The 17,339-nt window shown below is 32.8% G+C and overlaps 4 protein-coding genes across 7 annotated transcripts in view; 3 read left to right on the top strand and 1 right to left on the bottom strand.

Moving 5' to 3' along the window:
* The first annotated feature begins 3,781 nt into the window (after positions 1 to 3,781).
* On the top strand, positions 3,782 to 8,096 carry LOC108686311 (serine/threonine-protein kinase PLK4). Its single transcript, XM_018191556.1, has 12 exons — positions 3,782 to 3,936; positions 4,026 to 4,121; positions 4,488 to 4,701; positions 4,780 to 4,892; positions 4,970 to 5,062; positions 5,129 to 5,410; positions 5,680 to 6,207; positions 6,352 to 6,657; positions 6,766 to 7,041; positions 7,110 to 7,289; positions 7,435 to 7,668; positions 8,085 to 8,096. Exons 1-11 carry the CDS (start codon positions 3,844 to 3,846, stop codon positions 7,606 to 7,608), a joined length of 2,355 nt encoding a protein of 784 aa, XP_018047045.1. The 5' UTR covers positions 3,782 to 3,843; the 3' UTR covers positions 7,609 to 7,668; positions 8,085 to 8,096.
* Positions 8,097 to 8,655: 559 nt separating this feature from the next.
* Positions 8,656 to 15,935, top strand: LOC108686320 (proteolipid protein DM beta). Of its 4 annotated transcripts, none has more exons than XM_018191579.1 (7): positions 8,656 to 8,821; positions 9,000 to 9,171; positions 10,505 to 10,641; positions 10,719 to 10,901; positions 10,989 to 11,139; positions 11,372 to 11,924; positions 15,799 to 15,935. In XM_018191579.1, exons 2-6 carry the CDS (start codon positions 9,168 to 9,170, stop codon positions 11,683 to 11,685), a joined length of 789 nt encoding a protein of 262 aa, XP_018047068.1. In that variant the 5' UTR covers positions 8,656 to 8,821; positions 9,000 to 9,167; the 3' UTR covers positions 11,686 to 11,924; positions 15,799 to 15,935. The 4 variants fall into 4 exon arrangements, with proteins under 4 accessions (XP_018047068.1, XP_018047067.1, XP_018047065.1 ...); XM_018191578.1 differs by having other exon boundaries at positions 8,818 to 8,897; XM_018191576.1 differs by lacking the exons at positions 8,656 to 8,821; positions 9,000 to 9,171 and adding an exon at positions 9,652 to 9,919.
* LOC108686321 (N-acetylglucosaminyl-phosphatidylinositol de-N-acetylase) lies at positions 14,347 to 16,487 on the bottom strand. Its single transcript, XM_018191581.1, has 5 exons — positions 15,856 to 16,487; positions 15,645 to 15,726; positions 14,867 to 15,063; positions 14,665 to 14,795; positions 14,347 to 14,585 (listed from the first exon to the last, which is right to left on the bottom strand). The coding sequence occupies exons 1-5, from the start codon at positions 16,169 to 16,171 to the stop codon at positions 14,445 to 14,447; spliced, it is 867 nt and encodes a 288-aa protein (XP_018047070.1). The 5' UTR covers positions 16,172 to 16,487; the 3' UTR covers positions 14,347 to 14,444.
* A 470-nt stretch (positions 16,488 to 16,957) lies between these two features.
* The window catches only part of LOC108686313 (mitochondrial fission process protein 1), a 1,009-nt gene continuing 627 nt past the window's right edge, over positions 16,958 to 17,339 (top strand). Inside the window, exon 1 of the mRNA XM_018191559.1 lies at positions 16,958 to 17,240. Coding sequence (XP_018047048.1) covers positions 17,183 to 17,240 — 58 coding nt within the window. The 5' untranslated portion in view covers positions 16,958 to 17,182. The remainder of the gene's footprint in view (positions 17,241 to 17,339) is intronic.

Genomic DNA, 17,339 nt, shown 5'->3' with positions numbered 1-17,339 from the left:
TATATATATATTAAAAATTATTTTTTATCGCACAAATTTTTAAATTATTAATTAAGTTTTTTACTTATAATAACAAAGTAAAATGAATTTGATAAAATTTGTTTACATTTAAAAAAATGTAATTAGTCTTACGGGGCATTAAAATTAAACAAATACATATTATTTATTATAATGACGAGTGAGAGAGAGAGAGAGAGAGAGAGAGAGAGAGAGAGAGAGAGAGAGAGTTTTTGATGTTATGTATTGTATGACACAGAAGTATAGAAGATTGAACGTAAAAGTGCGAAATCTTTTTCTGCTTGATTTCTCTAATATCACTGCGTATCAATACAGGCGTGTGGGAATCATTTATCTAATCAATTCCTTTTTCAAAAATATAAAATATGTAGCATACTTGTGATTGAGAAAAACTTATCTTAGAAATCCTATTTATTATTATATCAGAAAAAACCTAATCATAAACTTAAATTAGAAAATGATGAAATATGCAAAAATATGCTCTTATGTGTGAAATATGTAAAATATGTTGTAACAACTCAAAATGTATAATTTCTTATGAAACAAATTATATTTATTATTTATATCTAAATAGTATTTATTTCTTTATTAGTCAAAAAACAAAAAAAACATGCCGTATGCATATTTTGATTGCTCTAATAATAAGTAATGCTATCATAAATTATAATTTATATAAAATGATTATTGTAGAGTGTGTAAAAGACTTAATAGTTATTTCGTAATACATACGTATAGTAGAATAGTAAAGCATTGTGTAGCAAAATACAAGCGCTTTGCTTTCGTATTCTTTCACAAAAAAAATGAATTCCTGATTCATTGTATAGTTTTATTCTTAAATACTATTTAAGTTAAAATGCTTTCTTCAATTATAAATATTCACTGGCATCAATAATAAATAGATTTATGCAAAATATATTTTATTCTTAAAATTGTATTCTTGTTTCTAAAATCATTATATGGTTCTAACAAACTCAATCGCATTATTTATCCTTGAATTAAGAATTATAAATTTGAAAATTCGGCGGCAGGCAGCAACAGTGTATAAGAGCCCTCAGTAATATTAAAATATCGGAAGTGCATACGGACGAAGTAAATGATGACGGTGGTTTTATGAGTGAACTGTTGCATTCGTGGAATATACCTCTAAATGTGGTTCAATCTTTAAGGGTAGATGAAATATTAGCTCATTCTAATATTTCTGTCAGTTATATTGCAAATGAGGAACAGCCGGCCGACTTTAACACTGCGACGTGACGAAGAAGTGTCTATACACATGAGCGGATTTTCCGCGGCGGATTCGCGGATCTGTTATCCACAATTAAATGAGTGAGATCAACAATGAATCCGTCGCGGATCTGTCTGTATATGCAGCCAGTGTTCTCCATTGTGACAAGGTTGATCTGTTTGCATCCTTATTTTCAATACGGCTAACGGATTGTTAGAACGGTCTCAGCATTTCACTTGCCTTTGAACTACATTAGTGGAGGATATAATCCAAGTTTGATTCAGTTTTTCCTTGGGAGCTTATACCTCGTGCGCTCATTAAGAGGCTTGCTTTATAAATGACATTTTATTTACAAAGCTATCATCACTTACTGCAGCATTGGTTTCTGTCATCTATCTTGATATTAGCATACAGAAGGTTTGGAATAAGTTGACAAAAGATATCAGTAAAGAAAAAATAATGCTAATATAAACATATTTAATGTTGAACGAATGCAACTTTCTTTTATCGAAATAAAATTTGTTTTGAACTAAAATTTATTTTATTTTACGAATAATTTATTGTTAATTGGAAATTGTTTATTCTTGACACTATTCTAAGCATAAAGTATTCTTGGATTAAAGCATTTATGCATTTCTTTAAGAATTCATTTTTTTGTGTGTTGTTTAGTTTGTTGTCTTATATATTCCATCTGTTTGGAATATATGGCATTTTTAGCGAGCGGGATTTATGCCCAAATCATACAAAGTGCGCAGATTGAATTCAGTGCACTAAATGCAATAAATGCATTATACGAAATATGTATCTTATGTCATAACATTTGTAATATATGTAGGAAGATGTAATATATATAATTATTATTTATTATATCATATACATATTTAAATTAATTTATTAAAATGTGAATAATTAAATTTATATTTTATTTTATCAAAATATTTTTTATTTCTCCAATACTTAATATTTATTTATATTTTTAATATTTTTTATTTCCATTATGTATATGGCTTGTAAAGGATCCCACATTATAATTATATGAATAATTGGATGAAGTGAGTTGGTTTTCACATATGTTACAGCTTATAATATATATAGTCAGCTATTAAAAGATTGCAATACTTTCTTTTTAATAGATTTTGAAATGTAGCTTATTCATCGAGCGATTGGTTCTTTGATTCTTATTTATAAATGTATAAATAATAACCAATCGCTCGATGAACAGACTGCATTTCGAAACTTATTGAAAAAAATGTGTTGCAACTTTTTCGTTGCTGACATGTGAATAATAATTAACGCGTTTATACATATATACACATGGCTCAGATAATGGATAGCTAAAAAATTATATCCATTATTTAAAGAATGCTGGAATTATCAATGGAGCGTTATTTCGTATTTCTCAAATCGTTTTGTTTTTCTTATGCAGAATAAAAAATCCTCCAGAATAAAAAAAACGCAAATACTTTTGGAAAAGTACAAACCAATAAAAAATCCTCCAAAAATTGTAAATTACAGTTTTCTGTTACTATGTAGGTTCGCTTCCTTCACGTATATATAAATATGAATGCAAGGATATATTCAAACAAAAGTATTTTCCCATATTTGAATAACTTATAAGAATATGAGATCTTTAAATTATGATTTTGAAGCATACAAGAAAAATGGCTTGAAAAGTACGATTTGAGTGTACATAACTTCGTATTTATGTGTTATATAGAATATAGCAGAATAAGAAGTGTATATAACATTTTACTTAATGATTTTGCTTAATGTACGTAATGTTTTCATTAATATATGAATCTTTTCTTATGTAATATTAATGTACGTAATATTTTATTTGAAATTAAAAATTTGTTTTATCGACATTGATCAAGTTTTGTCGTCGCTCCAGCAACCCATTAAGCAATTTGTATATAATATTTTTTATCCATCATATTGTATTCTACTGAAAAAAATTACGTCACACAGGTGCATGATGAAATCATGTAATTAAAACATATAAACAGATTGATTCTAAATCAGTATAACGTGATTTAAAAATTATGTATATATTTTGAAAAATCACATAATGATAAATATTCTTTTTTTCTTCTATTTCTATTCATTCAATTTATTAAAATTCGATAACTATAAAATTATATGATAGCTGAAATTATTTTTAATATTATTTTTAATATTTAATATGTGATTTTTCAAATTACATCATTTTAAAAAATTACGCACTGATTTGGAACAATTCATTACATGATTTACACGTTTTAATTACATGATTTCATTATGTAACGTAACATGATTTTTTTCGTGTAGAATGAGCTACAACATATATGAAAACCAACTCATTTCACCGGGATCCAATTTTCCATATAATTAGTGCAGGATCTTTTAATTTGTGTTAGGCCGTCATTTTTGTCTCACATTACGCATATGCGAGATGCGACAGTGGCGACAGTGCCGACAAATTATTATCAAATTGTATATAGCGCAATATGGCGAGCGGCGTCAAGCGACGTTTGGTGTTTACGGTTTGTCGAGTGAGATTTCAATCAAGAATGTCGTCGCCGGTGAAATTTGTGTGAGACAGTATCATTATTGTGGTGCCAATGGTTATCGACGATCGACAGCGACCATTCGAGCATGGCGCGATGCGTTGCCTGATGCCGGCGATCTCAGCCGGCTTCGGCGAGCACATTGAGGTTAGCTTTTTGAATTTGTGCCCGTTTGCGCCGTCGCCCTATGGTAACGCGCGAGTAAGTGAACCGATGCATTTGTATTTCTTTTATAGGAATATGAAGTGTTAAATTTATTGGGTAAAGGCGGCTACGGAAGCGTCTACCGTGCGAGATGTCGCCGCAGCGGCGTAGAAGTTGCGATCAAAATGGTAATTTTCTTATCTGTTTCTTCTTGGATTGAGAGATGTCTATCACACCAGTTGCATTGTTGCTAGCCCTGAGATACTTTGAATATGAGATACTTTGAAACGCATAAAATGGTTTGTCGATCTTTGCATGTTTTGAAGTATTGGGTAAAAGAAATTGGATCAATGTCAAATTTTGAGAGTTTCACAACTTTCTGGCAAATCTTGACAAACGTTTCAATGTCAAATTTTGAGATCACATTTTGCTTAAATCCATATATTCAGCCTTATTATACCCAAAGTTTATTGCAAAGTTTCTCTCTTTTCAAAATGAGCAATCTATATTTGTTATATTTTCTTATCTTCTATCTCCTTTATATTTATTTCTAGATCGACAAGAAAATGATGCAGATTGCTGGGATGATGGATAGAGTTAGACAAGAAGTAGAGATACATATAAAATTGAAACATCCAGCTATCTTGGAGGCATACACGTGTTTTGAAAATGCAAATTACGTGTATCTAGTTTTAGAATTATGTCGTAATGGAGAACTTCAACGTTATCTCAAAGCACAAGGCACTAAAACTCTATCTGAAGAACATGGTATATTTACATAAGAATTAATACGTTATAAATTATATATTAAGTTATATCCATTATAACAAAATTTTACTGTTTTAGCTGCCTACATAATCAAACAAGTAGTACAGGGTTTGCTTTATCTCCATTCTCATCAGATACTTCACAGAGATTTGTCATTGTCCAATTTACTTTTGACTAAAGATATGCAAGTGGTATGTGTAGAGAAAAAACAGTATTTGTTATTAAAAAAAGTTTTTTTTTTTTTTTAATTTAGTTTTTATATTCATAGAAAATAGCGGATTTTGGATTGGCCACACAGATGAGTAAACCAGATGAAAAGCATTTGACTATGTGTGGTACACCGAACTATATCTCGCCCGAAGTAATTTTTCAAAGTCGCTATATAGATTGCATATTTCGCAGGAATGTGACATTGAAAAATTTTTAGGTTGCTACGAGATCTTCACATGGGCCAGAAGCAGATGTGTGGAGCTTGGGATGTATGTTGTATACTTTATTGGTAGGCAAGCCACCGTTTGAGACAGACGCAATTAAGAGTACTCTGACCCGAGTAGTTATGGCTGATTACGTAATGCCACTTCATCTATCAGAAAATGCAAGGGATTTGATAGATAAATTATTGAAGAAGAATCCGAAAGACAGGATATGCTTGCGGGATATTCATAAGCATGCCTTTATAATGAGTATAGAAAAAAGTAAGCTACATAATGTAAGTGAGGATACAGGTACTCAAGATATAGCAATTATGCAATTAAATGCAATGTGAATATATTAATCATTAGATTTGTTCTTTTTAACTGAATTTTTGCATGGTTTATTTTTTTTTATCTTTTAAAGACAGAGAAAAGAATTATGCAGAAGTTTAATCAAAAAGAACTATTGATAATAAAATCTATTGATAATAAAGAAAATGCCATTAAATTAACCAGTCCATAAATAATTGCAATACATTCATGTTTTTATATTTTGTTTATTCAGGAAAGAAATAATACGAGCAAAAATCCATTTACTAATATGGTGGACTCCGGCCTCGGTAGGACACTTTCGTCGTATGGTCGACCAAAAATGCGATCTCGATCGGAGGAAAGAATGTCTACGTTACCAATGATGCCTATGGTTAGTGTACGAAGCGAGCCGTTATCCGAGCCTATTGCGAAAATGCAATCAAATCCTAATCGTGGAATGAGATACGCTAATTATCGCCCGAAAGATGATTCTTTGATTCAGATACGTAGTAGAGGATTTTCGCAAAACGAACAGTACGGCAATTACAATGCTTATAATGAATCCGAGAAATCAAGGTTGATAGAGAAGCACAAGCCAAGGAAAGAAAACAATGTGGAAAACCGTAGTGCGGAAGGAACTGAAAAGAGCACAAAGTTACAAGTGTTACCTTTAAATTCCAATAGGCTAGAGCCTAAAAGACACAAAACGAAAAGTGCGATACTCACCATTCTAGATAATGGAGAAGTATGCATTGAATTTATCAAGCGCAGAAATGGCACGGTATGTAAAGAATACAAAGCTTGCTAGTAGTAATAGTAATGCATATAAATGGAAATATCATATTCTTTCATGAAAAAAAGTAGCATATATGTATGTATGATAATTACAAGAAAATTACATAAAAATATCTAATATAATTCATAGGAAAGGATAAACGAAGTGTGTAGAATATCAGGAGATGGTCTGCGAATTATTCTTTACAAATTAAACCCGACTGTGGAGATTGACTCGCAACCACCACCATTGCCTAATCGGGGTGCCGATAGTATTTATTCGTATGAAAATTTACCAGCGTGTCATCATCGAAAATATATGTATGCCTTTCGTTTCGTGAAACTGGTTCAGGCAAAAACCCCAAAATTAACACTATACACTCAACGCTCGAAGTGCCTATTCATGGAAAATGGTCCACAACCCGACTGTGAAGTGCATTTTTATAATGGCATAAAGGTATTCAATTATTGATTTAATCATTCTGTTATGTATATGTGATAAAATGAAAACTTTGTTATTTAACATTTGTATTTTATATTTAGTTTTTATATTTTTATATTTCAGGTTGTCCGGACAGACGGTGTGGTGAAGATCACTAATAACAATGGTGCCACGTTTGTTGAGGGTGCATTCCCATCGCATCTCGAGACCTATTATGAGCATTACTCGGAATGTTATCAGCGTTGTTTGCTATTGGAATCTACTCTAGCATCTTTGGAGGCAGCCACTGGACATTCTTGCTTCCCTGTGATAATCGGACGACGGCCCAATACAGCCTTGAGTGATTCTCCCTACCTTCAGGGAAAAGAAAACATCTCACACACTACACAATCTCCTGTTGTAAGTAGCAGAAAAAATGCTTAATTATTTTACGTTGCTAAATTAATGCTAAATTGAATATCTTTCAGATGCCGTCGTTCGACGCTAGTTGTTCCGTCATGTCAACAGGAACTTCTAGGTCACGCAATATGAATTCTATGCGTAACTCTAATCATAATACGAAGATAGCTATGCCAGGAATTGGCCTTGTTACCAAATTGTCATCCGGAAATATTAGGGTCGATTATCAGGACGGATCTGCCTTAACTGTAATTTACTATCTAAATATAATTTCTTAATTTTAATTAGTTATTAATTTAACTTTCCGGACAGATTATTAACGATAGTTTATTAGACAATCATTCGATTAATGATTGAGTATATTTATATTTTATCAATTGGGGTTTGTTGCAGATAAGTCCGCAAAGTCACAACAGTGACATAATATATGAGACTAATGACGGCACAGTTACACGATATAACAGGCATCATCAGCAAAACTTGGAGATACCGGTCAAAAAGAAGCTTCTACAATTACCAACGATTATCAAGTATTTCATAGAGCCAATGCATAAAGGCATTCGGTAGCTCTGCTTGAAAGTATAAAGTATTGTGTATAGTACGAGAAATTACCTTTGCCTATAGATTGTAAGCTTGCTTTATAAATTTATAAATTAGCATAGATTTATAGATAGAGTTTATACAAAGTTAATAAAGCTTTGAAATTGTGATCAGGCTAGACATTGAATTGGATTGGAATTTAACTAATTAATTTAATGAATTAAAATTCATTTGCAATTAGTTTTTTTCTTCTGATTAATTAAATTTCAATCCAATCTTAATCTCAATCTCTAATCTGATTGCGACTTTACGAATATTTTCTAAGTATACGATAATATGATATAAAAAGATATATATTATATTCTTTGATACGCGCTTGATTCAAATTACTATTGCAATTGTATAAAATAAGAAAAAAAAGGAAAGAGAAAACTCGTTAAATAATGAAATAAAAAAAATAATTAACGAGAATATTTTTTTAATGTCGATATTTATTTTTATAGATCAGACAAGAGAATAATTTTTATAAGAGTGGAATAAAATTGAGAATTTTTCCACTATTTGCATTATGTAAAAGAGCATTCTGCGAAATCCGGTATCTCCTCAAAGTGACAAATGTGCAGGTATATTTATTGTTTTATCAATAGATAATATACTTAAATCATTATTATGATCGCTGTTTTTTTTGCCGAACAGCAATGAAAAAAGAATGTGTAATAAGAAATATAATAATTTCCATTTTTCACGTAAAAATATTACAGCAGGTTTCTCTTTTTCCCACATTATCTTCCTGTGATCCTTTCATCTTCGAAATTTAATTATATCGGATTGTTAAAATATAATCCTCGGTCGCTTCGGCGTATTATTATCGCGACTCCTCGATCGAATCGAGGTCACAGTCGGTCATCGTCACTCCCACCAAGCCTCGCTCCATTGAAGGGAACGACGGTTTTGATGAGCGTTTACTACGGCGGCGCGCCCTACGATTCGACGCTGCGGGAGCAACGATCTCATTCACCATACGGAACGTAACGGACGCGCTCCGGAGCGTGACGCCATGTTGATGCCGTCTTTGGCCGGAGATACCCCGTGGAAGTCATTCCCCGTGATTCCCAAAATCCGACGCGTACGCACGTGATAAGATTGATAATATCGTCAAGAGAGATCATCCGTGGAGCCGTTCGCAGATGGTTCGCGTAATCCGTCGTTGCGTCGCCTCCCGGAGTGATTCTGACAGATGGTAAACAAGCGAATAACGCAATAGTATTTTGTCATCGTAAAGTTCTGTGAACGGAGATCAAAGATCCTGTAAGAGTGTAAGCATAAGATCTCGCACACAGACAACTACATAATTAATAGAATTTAAGAATTCATCGAGTTCGTTAGTTTTATCCGCCTTCTTTCTCTTTTGCACTCAGCGATTGCAACCGTGAGTGGGATGTCCTTCGCTACTGCGATCGTGGGATGTGTGATCGCTGCGGTAATTAACGAGAAACGGCTACTGTAATCGCGGATTCCGCGACGTGTACGGGCGCTGCCCATCCTGTCTCTTTACTAACCTCAAGCAGGCGACGCGAACTACGAAAATGGGTAAGTCCACGCTAATCTTGACAAAAATCTGTCTGTCGCTCTTCTGTTATAAATTATAACGCAATTGTGATGTTCACAGTCTGATTTAAGAGTTCACAATCTGTATTGAATACCACTGTGGGGGTCATAACAACGACAGCCATACGGTTGTAAACATTGGAACTATTTCTGGTTTAATTATATTGGATAATAAATTAATTAATGAACGCTGAGCTAATTTTGATGTGATGTAAATTATAATGTGATGTAAATGATTTAGAGCATGAATTAATTCCAAGAAAACTTGTTAAGTTTTATTAAGAGACAGATGATTTTTCGCACGCAAGCGAAAGAATGGTTGTCGATAATAATAGAGTGGTTGTTATAATTGCTAATTATTTCTGTCCAAGACAATTTAGCACGCTAATGACACGTTTATATTACCGAGTTTGTGAATGAACTGGCGTCATTAGCGAATATACTCAGACACATGTCGCGCGTTATCTGACTGAACTGTAGATAAATGATTAGTCATCGTCGATAGTATAATTTAGTCATTGGCTGAACGTCCAGCTTTCACCACGCATTCATTGTTATTGTTAAGTCATTTGTTGTTTCTGTTATAATTATATTAAAATGACAAGATTACGCGAATTACATCAAGCTAGAGAAAATCTGCCACTGCGTGGTAATTTTGGGAGTAATGTTAGCCTGGATAGGTTTTCTGAACGTAATTTACATGATCTAAATTCAAACGAACAAAGCTGCAGTAAGTATTTAAAAACTGCCATTAAAATGTGATAATAAATGACACAAACGTAGGTCATTATATATTGTTACTATTAATACTGAAAAAAAATCTATACTATGTATAATGTAAACTGCAGATTTTTAGTAGTCTTTAGTTGTCTGTTATACATTGGGTGTTTTCCATTTGATAACACAAATCGACACAAGTCAACGTAAGTGTTGTTTTATCTTTATCTCTCTGAATATCAAAAAAGATAGAACAACGTTTGTGTCAACTTATGTCATCAAATGGAAAACATCCATAGGAACATGACTTGTAAATGTAGATGCAATAAACATTGAATCTTACTTTTTGTTGTAATGGATTTTATTAATTGGAATTTATCTCAACGATTTAGAGTAGTATATCTATGTAAAATTTATTTGTGACATTATGTTAAATTAAATTAAATTAAATTAAATTAAAAATTATGTTACATTATTGTTATAGTATTTAGATTTTAATTGTAATGAAATTTAATGTGAATGATTCAATTAAATTTATAAATCGATGTATGATGCTTCTCATAACAAAATGACAAATGTAAAGGAATTTTTTTGTTAGGGAACATGTGCAACGAATGCATGGCCAGAGTGCCATATGCGACTCTTATAGCAACCATTATGTGTTGTCTGGGAGTTGGAATCTTCTGCGGAACCATGTACAGAGGTGCAACGTTATGTGCTCTTATGATGGATCAGGTAAAAAGCATGAGAACTTGATAAGTTTTTTCAAAATAATTTAGATTCTATAAATTTTAAGTTATTAAATTATTTAGGTGTTTCACCTGCATCTTGGATGGTTGGAAGCGGTGCAGTTAGTGTTTGCATCAGTCGGAGCATGCATGGCAGCTTTAGGATTCATGATTTTGTGTGTTGGTTGTCTTGCAACTGGTGCTACGAGGCACAAAGTCTATCGTGCATGGAGATCCCGAGTGGGTGGACGTATATCCTGTGCTGTCGTAAGTATTTAAAGTTTAAAATCTTTATTATTTTCATATTAGTGAAAAAATTTCTGATGACTACAAGCTACATCTTTAATTTTTTAGTTTATGACTATCATCTACATTCTGCAAATAGCTTGGCTTCTGATATTCGCATTCTTGGTTATTACAACGCTGATATTCACTATATTCTGGAATTTGTGCAGCAATCCACGTGTTCAATCTCTTGATGATTGCATTGATTTTACTCAATTCAGTAAGTTTTCACTTGTGTCACATTGATATATGAGTAGATTGAAACTAGAATATTGTATTTAAATCCGTATTTCCTTCTTCTATTTAAAAAAATGGTTATTTTATTTCAATTTATTATAATTACTATTATATGGTATATAATAGTAATTTGAATATAGTATATTAAATGTTAAATGTTTGTTATCGTAAAAATTTAAATCTGATAAAGAGCAATCAAATTTATATTATTTCAGGTTTTATGTTTCCAAATAATACGCGGGTGCAGGACATGCAAGTGTGTGGACCCCAAGAAGTTAAGCTGTTCTGTAAGGATTTTGTAGAGAAGGCTGAGGTGATGTTCATCTTGGCGACCGCGGCGAGCATGCTTGTGATTCTAAGCTTGATACATTACCTGATGTGCTTATCTGCTAATTATGCACATATACGAGATCATGAAAAGTTCCAGGAGCTGCAGGAACTGCAGTACCTACAGGATGCGACCGATCCAGACTCTCCTCAGTCAGGAATGGGTACTCTCGGCTCTCATCGCGGTAAAGATAGGTTCTAGGACACGGCCCGCGAGATCTTCACCATGAATCCTTTGTAAGGAGCCTACCATTTACTTGAATATCTACGTAGGTTATCCTTATGATTGGAAATCTCTTCCGGATACTACTTCGTCTTCTCTATGTACCTAAATTCGGTATTCTGCTCATAACGGTGTGTCTATCGCCAAAGTAGTCTACTGATTGGAGGATCTTGCGGGAACCAACTTTATGCCGTCCATTATATCTACGACTGTCGTATGTAAGTGTCTACTCGTATGTCGCATCTACTCGTTTTTTTTAATGTAAAAAAAATGTTATTTTATTGAAGCATGTATCGATTTGTCATAAGATTTTCATTTTTAATGCGGATCGCTCGATTAAAATCGAGATCATTTGTAGAGTTTTGGCTCACGAATGTCATTCCATAAACTTGTATTAATAGGAAAAATATTTGAAATCTATCCTGTGCATGTTTGAAGTGTACAAGATTCCAGCGCACAAAGATTTTTTTACTTGGAAGTAAAAACTTGTTTTATTTCACTTCGATGTACGCACACTCTATATTGTGCGTAATAATATTATGCGAGTATTCACGATTTTAGATCATTTATTGATCTTTCGGTATTAGGGCTAATTATCGAACTATATATATCACTATATCTTCAGTATTGAGATTTTTTTACGCAAGAGATTTTTTATATATATATGTGTGTGTGTGTGTGTGTGTGTGTGCGTGTATGTACACACATACACAACACACACACACACATTTATATGGCTACTAGACTACTAAGCATATATTTTCGTTACATTATGGATATTTAAGGTGGTTTTTTAGTAAATTGAGTTATCATAGAAATATAATTTTCATATAATTATCATATAATTTTAATATAATTATCATAGAAATCTAATTTCTTTGTATAATTGAAGTTGAAGAACCGAAATTGATGCAAAATTCTACGGTAGGTTAACAATGAAATAAGAGAAAAAAAATGTTGAAAAGAAAATATAATCTTTCACGTATAATAAGATAAGGCTCGCAAACTTTGGGGTGCAGGGTGACTCGCCGCTTAATGCGATTGACTCGCGATCTGTATGATTGAATAAGATTTTTCGTGGTTTGCCGTTCGGGTTCGCCTATAAGTTAAACTATACGTTCTCGAATGTTTATAAACTCTGAGAGTAGAATTCCACTATTACTGAATTCAAAAACATAAGCAAGTCCAAAGAGGTTGTAAAGGCTTACTGATACGCATGATATTGTGACCTCCTGCATGGGATCAGAAATCCATACAGGGGAATTGGTAAGAGCAAGAGCAAGACGCTTCTTTGATTAACCACACAAATCTTACCATAGACTTTTCTCAAAAATGAGATTATAATAGTTTAAAAACGATTTTAATAGTCATCAAAAAGTAATAAGTCAATAACTGGAAAGATATTTACGTGTATAAACTTGTATATAAATTTAACTTCGAAAAATAAACATAATCTCATCTTGTTTTCGTTCGATGAAGATGCAGTGCTTGATTTATTTTGTATGTTCTATTTCATACTATTTCATTAAAATATACACGTAGTTTTAATATTTTTTTCAAATTATGCAGATATTTGTAATTTTGGGTGGGTCATCCACTGGTGAAGCATCCCAAATTTTCGACACTTTACTAAAGAACCACCTTAAAGCACGCTGGGAAAATCAGAATAAGATAATAAAAGAGACAACTATACATATATATTAGCTAGTACATAAAAAAAGATCAAACAACGACCGCATATATCGTAATTGTTAAAATGTTATTATTTATCACATTTTCACTGAATATCTTCCTAGCATACTTGTTATGAAATATTCATGTCGTTTGTGTTATACAGAACAAAGCTCATATTTCATTAAACAGCTTTCTATGGAAAATGTTACAAAATGTATATTTCCATTAAATGTTACAGAAAACGTAACAACATCCGTGCATATGAAAGAATATATCTATATATCCGTAGAGTCTCTCTCTTACTTATTTGCGTATATGTATAACATCGATTTGTGAAAAGAGCAATATATTTTTCCGAATAGTAAAAGAATTCCGCTATAAACTTTTAGAAAAAGAAATGAAAGTTACAAATTCTTCTATGCACGTTACTTGTGCCAAAATAAGAAATGAATTTTTGCTCTGAACAAAAATCTAAGAATTATTAAACATGTTGAGGCACAAATAAAAAAATATACATACAATCGCGAGATGGACTCGCCACATATATTATTACTTGCTCAAATAATTTGACAATGACTGCTAATTTTCCATAATGCGATTACCGGGCGAAAAATCTTGTGCAACTTAAATTAGAATACGATCTTTTATATATAATAATTCTAAATTTCTTTATTATACACATCTGATGAGTAAAGTTATACACATATCAAATGATAATTTGAATTTATATGCAGCTGCAAAAGGTTGTATATACAATAGAAAATAAAATGGCACGCAGTATGTATATTTTCTATTAATGAAAGAGATTTGATTTGAGCTAAAAGTTGTAAACGTGCCGTATTCTTGTTCGAAAATAACTACGATGTATATTCTATTAATGAATAAAAAAATATTTCCTTCTTATAAAATATGTCTCTGCATATATTTCAAAGTTTTGGTATTAATTAATAGTTAGTTTTTGCTTTGGTATGCAGTTTTTATGTAATTTAATATAGTAGACAAAGTATATACACAATGATCGTTAATTACATATTTTGTACAATTCTTCGTTCGTCGCGTAATGTTCAGTCCTCGTCGAACTGGAGATCCAGCTCCAGATCAAGGGCACTAACTTCTTGGAGAGTGTTGATGAATGTGTACCGCGAAAAGATCATGTACAATTTTCGAAACCAGACGTACTGAGACTTGTGTGCAGCCATGGCACTCTGCAAGAAGAAAAAAAAGAAAGAAATTAAGAAAGAAATTTGTGTAAAGTGATTAATTAAACAGAATGTTCTGATTTACTTTGATTGTTCGCTTTTGTTCGTATGTTACTAGATACCAATATGAGGCTGAGAGTAGACTGACGGGCAAATCTAAGATTTGAATGTACTTCCTGATTATATTAACGGATTCTAACACGTACAACTTGCAATCTGCAACATAATCAGATTTATATTATACAAGCCTGCTATATTTGTATGTCAATTATATGAACGATACTGACAAGGAGGTACTTTTTTCTCTATGCATAATGCAGCGATCGCAAAATATAAGGAGATATGATTCTTATGTCGGCTCACTCCGTATTTATCGAATGTCACGACAGCATTGATTTTATACATTTCTATGTATTGCAAGATGCTCTCTGCAACTGTGTCTGTTGGCCACTGTACGCCTTGATCATCTGGCAGCTCGCCACTCCTGCACATTCATTTATCCAACTATATATAGTAGATAATTATTTTATTATATCATCATTGCACACTTAAATGAAATAATCCAGTTTTTACACTTTGTAAAAATTAGATAAGCACACCTAGTTAAATGTACCGTTAGAATTAAGTGATTCTCTCTATGATAATCTTTGAAACAAAAATATAAGCCGGTGTTACTTAAATGAAATTTATTAAAGCAAAGCTAATTTAAGAACTCAACTCAATGCGCGCGCGCGCGTGTGTGTATGTGTGTGTGTGTGTGCATGTGTGAAATTTTTAGAATATTTCATACTAAGTTTGGTTCTTGGAAAAATTATTAAAAAATATTTTTATTGTAATGATAGAATAATTGTGACAAATGTTTTATTTATGGTATTTGGGATTTGTTATACTCTGTCTTAGCAATACCGAGTTAAATTGGAATACATGTATGGCCCAGTTTCACCCATGTAAGATTAACTTTAATTTGAATTTAATTTACTCTTTATCTTTCTTATAATTAGAAAAAGATACGAAGTGGAACTGAGTCTGAATGTTTGCAAGTGACATTTCCCAAGACACACTCACATAATAATCGTCACATTGGCTTCTGGAATTCCCAACACCTTAGTACATTCCCATAGCTCGTCTATCCTCCTTCTGTCCCCACCTGCAAGCATACTAGTAAACATCAATAGACACAGCGTTTGTGTGATGTCTAGCCTGGTTTATTCCTGTTCAGTTAATCCGGATCGTTACTCACGATCCTGGACAACAGAAGCCCATCAGTGACATGTACCCATGGATAAGCACAGCAAGTAGATCTCGCTGGCTTTGGAGCGGGTTAGCCAGTAGACTAGTGGTCCAAAGAACATCACCTCGTCATCTGGATGAGCGGTGACTAGAAGAAGCCTGGCAGGTGGACCTGGTAGTTGCCAGGCAGTATGACCCACCCGCTTCAGGATTGCATAAAGGAAGACACAGACACAAAGATATGCTAGCAAAGCGATCAACAGCTGCCATGAAATCTCGCGGATGTAATAACACCACCAGCAGATCGCCTCGTTGAGCTGTAGACTAAAATACAACCGCACGTACTCCAGGTTGGCCATCATCCAGGGATGATATCCACGTGCACAACACGCGTAACGTTCGCGGGCTATCGCGGTACCATAATGCGAATTATCGTTCACGAGCGAGAACGTAATGAACGTAATGAATGTTCTCGTCACGTCAATCGTCACTGTGGTGTGGAGTAGTCAGAGTATAGTTGAATTTGAGGTTAGGTCGCGCCAGTCAAGCGGAGCAATCGCCGTTTTTGATATTTTATGGACGACACGAGGAGTAAGGAGAAATTAGGAGGAATTTAGAGAGATATTTAAGACAAAGGGTAGAGAAATAGAATCAAAATGGAATGATAGAATACGAAATATAAAGCATGTTAATATATTTCTAATATGTTAACTCGAGATAAGTGAGATAATTATTTTTATATATAATATATATAATTAATTGTCAATCTCGTTAATTATTTATAAACGCGAATTAGTAATTCTAAATGTATAATATACATAGCGCATCGGGGGAAAGGGGAGGGGGTAAGTGATTATTTTTTTAAATTAGATAATTGTAATTGATATTAACGTCATGTTATAATTAGAATTAAGGTAACTAATATTAATTGACTTGCTTAATGATTCTCTCAAACTTTGCGCAAAAATTAGAGTAAATTTAATAAAAAAATAATTAATATAAAGTAAAAGTTTCGAAAAATCAATAGTAAAAAATCGGTAGCAATATATCGAACTTCGAGTGCGCGCGCGCAAGCTTCGATTTCTCGAAATCTCCTAAAGCTACATTCAGCTGTCAGCATTTAGCAGTCAGCTTTGTTTGCAATTTGTTTTGTGTTTCTAATTTCTACTCCAATTTTTCCTTTGACATACAAATAATTATTTTTAAGAGTTTTTAAATACTCAGATAAGAATAGAAATACAGAAAAGATTTTATAGACGGCAGATATCTATGCTGAATATTCTTTTAATACTGCCTTCTTTAGTACGTCACGAAGTGTCTGTCACAGGTTATGTTATTGCGCGAAAGGTAGTCAGAAAATCGAAAATTCCAGGATGAAGAATGATCAAGAAGAGATAGACTTGTATCGAGACACGTATGTAAGATATTTAGGTAATGACAAGAGATCGTCGAATGCTATTATTGAAGTTTTCTGTCATCTTTCCTTTATTTTATATTTCGCAATTTTGCCAAACAATGCCAAATTATTGT

This window comes from Atta colombica, unplaced genomic scaffold (assembly GCF_001594045.1).
Source record: "Atta colombica isolate Treedump-2 unplaced genomic scaffold, Acol1.0 scaffold174, whole genome shotgun sequence".
NCBI classification, from domain to species: Eukaryota; Metazoa; Arthropoda; class Insecta; order Hymenoptera; family Formicidae; genus Atta; species Atta colombica.
This window is presented reverse-complemented; position numbering and strand designations above follow the sequence as displayed.

Coding starts and splice junctions, on each gene's coding strand:
- LOC108686311 (XM_018191556.1), top strand. CDS start 3,844: ATGGTTATCGACGATCGACAGCGACCATTCGAGCATGGCGCGATGCGT. Junction 3,937..4,025: donor GCTTCGGCGAGCACATTGAG/GTTAGCTTTTTG, acceptor TTTCTTTTATAG/GAATATGAAGTGTTAAATTT. Junction 5,063..5,128: donor CGAACTATATCTCGCCCGAA/GTAATTTTTCAA, acceptor AAAAATTTTTAG/GTTGCTACGAGATCTTCACA.
- LOC108686320 (XM_018191576.1), top strand. CDS start 9,787: ATGACAAGATTACGCGAATTACATCAAGCTAGAGAAAATCTGCCACTG. Junction 9,920..10,504: donor TTCAAACGAACAAAGCTGCA/GTAAGTATTTAA, acceptor TTTTTTTGTTAG/GGAACATGTGCAACGAATGC. Junction 10,642..10,718: donor GTGCTCTTATGATGGATCAG/GTAAAAAGCATG, acceptor TAAATTATTTAG/GTGTTTCACCTGCATCTTGG.
- LOC108686321 (XM_018191581.1), bottom strand. CDS start 16,171: ATGATGGCCAACCTGGAGTACGTGCGGTTGTATTTTAGTCTACAGCTC. Junction 15,727..15,855: donor CTTGCTGTGCTTATCCATGG/GTACATGTCACT, acceptor GTATGCTTGCAG/GTGGGGACAGAAGGAGGATA. Junction 14,586..14,664: donor AACAAAAGCGAACAATCAAA/GTAAATCAGAAC, acceptor TTCTTCTTGCAG/AGTGCCATGGCTGCACACAA.